The sequence below is a fragment of the Rana temporaria genome, chromosome 9 (assembly GCF_905171775.1).
Source record: "Rana temporaria chromosome 9, aRanTem1.1, whole genome shotgun sequence".
NCBI classification, from domain to species: Eukaryota; Metazoa; Chordata; class Amphibia; order Anura; family Ranidae; genus Rana; species Rana temporaria.
In genome coordinates this window covers 171,183,305-171,189,388 of record NC_053497.1, presented here as the reverse complement: position 1 = coordinate 171,189,388, position 6,084 = coordinate 171,183,305, and the positions used below count along the sequence as shown (strand labels likewise).

The 6,084-nt window shown below is 46.0% G+C and overlaps 1 protein-coding gene across 1 annotated transcript; it reads right to left on the bottom strand.

Annotated features, from left to right (window-relative positions):
• Positions 1-1,604: 1,604 nt before the first annotated feature.
• LOC120914626 (olfactory receptor 6C74-like) lies at positions 1,605-2,691 on the bottom strand. Its single transcript, XM_040325310.1, has one exon. The coding sequence runs from the start codon at positions 2,689-2,691 to the stop codon at positions 1,744-1,746; it is 948 nt and encodes a 315-aa protein (XP_040181244.1). The 3' UTR covers positions 1,605-1,743.
• Positions 2,692-6,084: the final 3,393 nt, after the last annotated feature.

Here is a 6,084-nt window from a genome sequence, read left to right as displayed (position 1 = left end):
GAGAACTCGGCCCGCCGAGCTCCTCGGCGGCTTCAGGGCTGAACTCGCCGAGGAACTCGATGTGTTTGGCACGTCGAGTTCCTCGGCCGTGTGTACGAGGCCTGACATAATTTTGGCCTAGGCCAGAAACCAGGAAGCAACTGAAGAAATGTAGAAAAAAAGTAAATATAATATACTGTATGGGCCAGATTCACAAAAGAGATACGACGGCGTATCTCCTGATACGCCGTCGTATCTCTGTTTTAGGGCCGTTCTAACTATGCGACTGATTCATGGAATCAGGTTACACATAGCTAGCCCTAAGATCCAACAGGTGTAATTGAATTACACCGTCGGATCCTAGGATGCAATACTTCGGCCGCCGCTGGGGGGAGCTTGCGTCGTAAACCAGCGTCGGGTATGCAAATTAGCAGTTACGGCGATCCACAAAGGTTTTTCCCGTTGTTACGTTGGCGCAAGTCTTAGATTCCCGTCGCAAAGATAGGGCTGCTATTAACATGGTGTAAAATTACTCCACCATGTTAAAGTATGCCCGTCTTTCCCACGTCGCGATTCTCAACACGTCGGCGCGTCGTAATTTCGCGCAAAGCACGTCGGGAAACTTGCGAATGGAGCATGCGCAGTACGTCCGGCGCAGGAGCGCACCTAATTTAAATGGTACCCGCCCCATTTGATTGGGGCCGCCTTGCGCCGGACGTGTTTACGATACACCACCGCAAGTTTCCAGGTAAGTGCTTTGTAGATCGGGCACTTAGACTGAAAACTTGCGGCGGTGTAACGTAAACGGGTTACGTTACGCTGCGCCGCAGGTACGAGAATCTGGCCCTATGGGCCAAATCCTAAAAGAGATACGACGGAGTAACTGCTGTTACTCCGTCGTATCCCTGGTCCTAACTATGGAACTGATCCACAGAATCAGTTTTCCATAGTTAGGGAGAAGATCCGGCATGTGTAATTGAATTACACTGCCGGATCTTAGGATGCAGTACCGCATCCGTCGCTGGGGGCATTTCGTGTCGAAATGCCGCCTCGGGTATGCAAATTAGCACTTACGGAGATCCATGAAGCTTTTCTGGTTCGTTTTTTTCTCCGTAAGTATTAAGTTGCATACGCAAAATTAGGGCTGCTTTTACATGGTGTAAAGTTAGTACACCATGTGAAAGCAGACCCTTCTGTCTAGCGACGTGTTTTTTTTTCGAATTTGAATTTTTTTTTTTCGCGCCGTATCTTTTTTTTTTCCCGACGCAACTTTATTGACCCGTCGCAATCCACAAAGCCCGGCGTAACGTAATTTTGCGCTATGCACGTCGGGAAAATGACGTCACGAGCATGCGCAGTACGGCCGGCGTGGGAGCGCGCCTCATTTAAATGGGAATCGCCCCCATGAAATGAGGAACGCCTTGCGCCGGCGGAATTTAAGTTACACGGCCAGAAATTTCTAGGTAAGTGCTTTGTGGATTGGGCACTTAGGTAGAAATTTTAAGGCAGTGTAACTTAAATTTGAATTTCGCCGTTACGCCGGGTCTTTGTGGATTTGGCCCTATGTTCCTGTCTATTTACTAATGCTAGCTAAGGATTAACATAGTTAAAGTTCCACTTTAACAGTACCGAGTTGTAAAGTTGCTAAAAGATTGGCTTTAATAAACTCTAAACCAAAAACGTAATTTCCTTTAATTAGGTAGCCCCAGGGTTTGTACATTTATGAAATCATCAGCAAGAACTGCTTGATCGGAATCTTCTCATTCAGTATGTTATTGACCGGTATAAAGTCATAAAGTACTTGCGTTGTCGTTGTAAAGCTGACTTCACAGCCTTGTTTTTCAAGCTGTAAACGAGGGGATTTAGCATGGGAACCAAAGCTGTGTTGACCAAAGACAACATTTTACCAAACTTAAGAGTTCCACTCGGTGTAAAATATTGACAGCCAAGTATGGTGTAGTGAAGAGTAACCACTGTTATGTGCGACGAGCATGTGTAGAAAGCTCTAGATCTTCCTGTACTAGACTTAATTTTCATTATGGTCGCAATGATGAAGACGTAGGAGACAAAGGTGAGTAGAAAAGGGGTGAAGGCACAAAGTAGGACCCCTTGTGTAAAAATCAGCAGTTCCAAAGTGGAGGTGTCACTGCAGGAAAGACTTATTATTGGCACAATGTCACAGAAAAAGTGGTTAATTATATTGGAAGAGTAGCAAGACAATTCCGTTAGCATTATCATTGCGGGAAGAATCTGTAAAAAACTAAATGACCAGCAGAATGTGGCCAAAAAAGCACAGACACTACCACTCATGATAGTTGAATAATGCAATGGTTTGCAGATGGCAGCATAACGGTCGTAGCTCATGGCTGTAAGCAATATCAACTCATTGCCCGAGAGCCATGAAAAAATATATACTTGCACCATACATTCATTGAAGGATACAATTTTATACCCTGTTACGAAGGTAATAAGGATCTTATGAAGGGTGACTGTGGCAGAAGATATGTCAAGTATGGAGAGATTACACAGGAAGAAGTACATAGGAGTGTGGAGTTGAGAATCCAGGCAAACCAATAGAAGGATTGTCAGGTTGCTACCAAGAGTGATGAGATACATAAAAAGTACCAGGAGGAAGATTGGAACTTGCAGTTTGGAGACATCTGAAATCCCTTTAAGAATGAAATAGTCCACCGCCGTCTTGTTTTCATACATGTTTTACTTTGTAAGTTAAAATAAAATAAAAGAAGATTATTTTTTTTGGTAGAGTATTCATATATGCTAAACTAGAAGCCAAAGAAAACTCTTTGATGTAAAGTAGAGGTTCACCCGGAAATGACAATTTTTAAGATTAGATCCATGCTCATTTTGTCAAGGGGAATCGGGTAGTTTTTTTTAAATCAAAGCCGTACTTACCGTTTTAGAGATACATCTTCTCCGCCGCTTCCGGGTATGGGCTGCGGGACTGGGCGTTCCTTCTTGATTGACAGGCTTCCGACGGTCGCATCTATCGCGTCACTATTTTCCGAAAGTAGCCGAACGTCGGTGCGCAGGCACCGACGTTCGGCTTCTTTCGGCTACTCGTGACGCAATAGATGCGACCGTCTGAAGCCTGTCGGAAGACTGTCAATCAAGAAGGAACGCCCAGTCCCGAAGACCATACCCGGAAGCGGCCGGAGAAGATCGCTCTCTAAAACGGTAAGTACTGCTTCGTTTTTAAAAAAACTACCCGATTTCCCTTGACAAAATGAGCATGAATCTAATCTTAAATTTTTTTTTTAGGGTGAACTCCCGCTTTAAAGAAGACCTGAATTCTAGAAGCTGTGCCCAAAAAAAAACGAGCAAAGGACGTGTCACCATTATTGCCTGTGGTGTCCAGCTTACCTTTTCCCTACTGATGACTAATGCCGCGTACACACGATCGGAAATTCCAACAAGAAGTTTGATGTGAGCTTTTAGTCGGAAATTCCTACCGTGTGTAGGCTCCATCTGACTTTTTCTGTCGGAATTTCCGACAGCAAAAATTTAAGAGCTGGTTCTCAATTTTTCCGACAAGAAGTTCTTGTCGGAAATTCCGATTCCGACGCACAAAGTCCATACATGCTCGGAATCAAGCACAAGTGTTGCACTGCCTATTGAACTTAATTTTTCTCGGCTCGTTGTATGTGTTGTACGTCACCGCGTTCTTGACGGTCGGAATTTTGTGTGACTGTGTGTATGCAACACGAGTTTGAGCCAACATTCCATTGGAAAAAAATCCACGGTTTTCTTGTCGGAATTTACAATCGTGTGTACGCGGCATTAGGCACAGTTCACCTATTGGCAAAAGTTTTTTGTTTTAGTTCTGGTAAGAGCAGAGAAGGGTTAGAACACATGTCAGATTTTTATCATTGTCTGTGACCCCAATAGACGATTTGCCCTCTGTATTTGTCTTGTTTACTGTTATCCCCAAAAGTGAAAATGTTATAAGTTTCGGCTTGCCTTGAGAACATATATAGAGGGGAAAAAACTTCCAATAGGAGATTGGGTCTGGTGACAACAAGGTTCTCCCTCACTTTGGAGGGATTTCTTTTAACCACTTCAGCCCCGGACCATTTGGCTGGCCAAAGACCAGAGCACTTTTTGCGATTTGGCACTGCATCACTTTTTTTTTTTTTTTTTAACTTGTTTTTATTAAGGTATTTTCAGCTTTGTTGAAATACAAAACAGAGGCATAGGGGCATACCCCGGCCAATCGTTGCATGTAGCAACGTGCATAAAAGTAACAACATAAAAGAACAGACAGAACAATTAACCACACACCAAAACTCTAGGCATGTCTAGCTAAGCATTACCTAGACACCTCTCGGGTTGCACATAACAGAAATACAGAAGGAGCTATTGCATCTTGCAGAACCTCTTCCCAGACTTTGATAGCTGAGTTGGAAGCTACTGGGGCCCTTGGGAGCAGGTATGGTCCTCACATTATCTATGCTTCACCTCCTATTACCAGATCAGGGTATGGGTCTGAACTCCAAGTGTCACAAGTGGTAACCAATGCAGTCTATCTGAGCTACTCTCCAGGGGGTTGGTCGTCTGTTGTGGATTCCGAGTCCGTCCACATGTGCCAGACTTTGTCATATTTTTTGGGGCATCCCCGGGACAGATACGTCGCTTTGTATAGGGGTACTGTTGCATTAACCATCTGTTTCCATGCGTGCAACGTGGGAGGGGCGGCTGACTTCCACTTCAAGACTATGGCTTTCCTTGCGTAGAAAAGAAGGATACCTATGAGAGTGCGTGTTGCTTTGGCAAGTGCCAATTGCTCCACCAGGCCAAGGATGCAGACACTAAGTGTTAGGGGAATAGGGATGGTAGTGAGGTCCTAGATAAATTGAGTCACTTCCCCCCAATAGTCCTTAATCTGAGGGCAATCCCAAAATATGTGTAGAAAGTCTGCAGGGGTACCAGAGCATCTCCAGCAGCCGGCCGACAGGGCCGGGTAAATGCGATGCAGACATTGGGGCGTATAGTAGATCCTGTGGAGGATCTTGAATTGGATCAATTTGTCCCTAGTGGCAACCAACTGCTGGAATGGGTAGTCCCACATATCTTCCCAATCCTCTCCATCCAGCTCCCCCACCTCCGCCCGCCACAAACCACGTAGACCATCCAATCCTACCTGAATGGATGGCAGGAGTGCACGGTAAATTTGGGATAGTGGTTTGGAGAGATCGACCTCAGCCAGGAGAATCTCCAAACCATCAAGTTCCAGCCGGAGCTGGGGTGACCTGAACTGTGAATTGAAGGCGTGGCGGAGCTGCAGGAACCTAAAGAAAAAGGAGTTCGGAAGCTGGAATTTGTTTTTAAGCCTGTCAAATGTAAATAGCCCCAACTCGTCACATATGTCCCCTAGATATCTGATGCCTCTGCCGGCCCACAAACCCGGGTCCTGCAGAGAGTGGAACTCCCGCAGCCTGGGGTTACACCAGAGTGGTGTGTTGGGGGACCATCTGGCCTTCACCGAGTTGGGTTTGAGTATTACCAGGTACCATGCCTTCATAATCGCTTTCATAGCCATTGTCAAAACTACTGGAGAACCCCCCGAGCCCCTATAGAGGGCATTGCGAAGGGCCTCAAAGGAGCCCAGGTGGGCCGCCTCCAGAACGACCGACGCATTAGTGTCATCCGACACCAGCCAGTTGTGCGCATGGGTGAGCATTGCCGCTAAGTAGTAGGTGTGAAAGTCAGGGCAGGCGAGTCCCCCATGTGTCCACGGCCTGCGCAGAATCTTTCTACTGAATCTGGCCGGTCGTGATTGCCACAAGAAGGAGGTCACCGAGGAATCTAGCTGCTGGAAGAAGGTTTTTGGAATCCAGACCGGAGAGTGCCGTAAAATATACAACAGAACCGGCAGGAGCTTCATTTTAATTAAGTTAATTCTCCCTATAAGAGATAGTGGGAGGTTCGACCAAGCTTTCAGTTTTAATTTGCACCACTGCAGCGCCGGGGACAAGTTAAGCTTAAGAAAATCCTGGGTATTGGAAGAGATGTTAATCCCTAAATATCTAATAGTGTCAGCCCACTGCAGAGGGGAAGATGGATCTCTCAATCCCCCCGCCCCAGGGT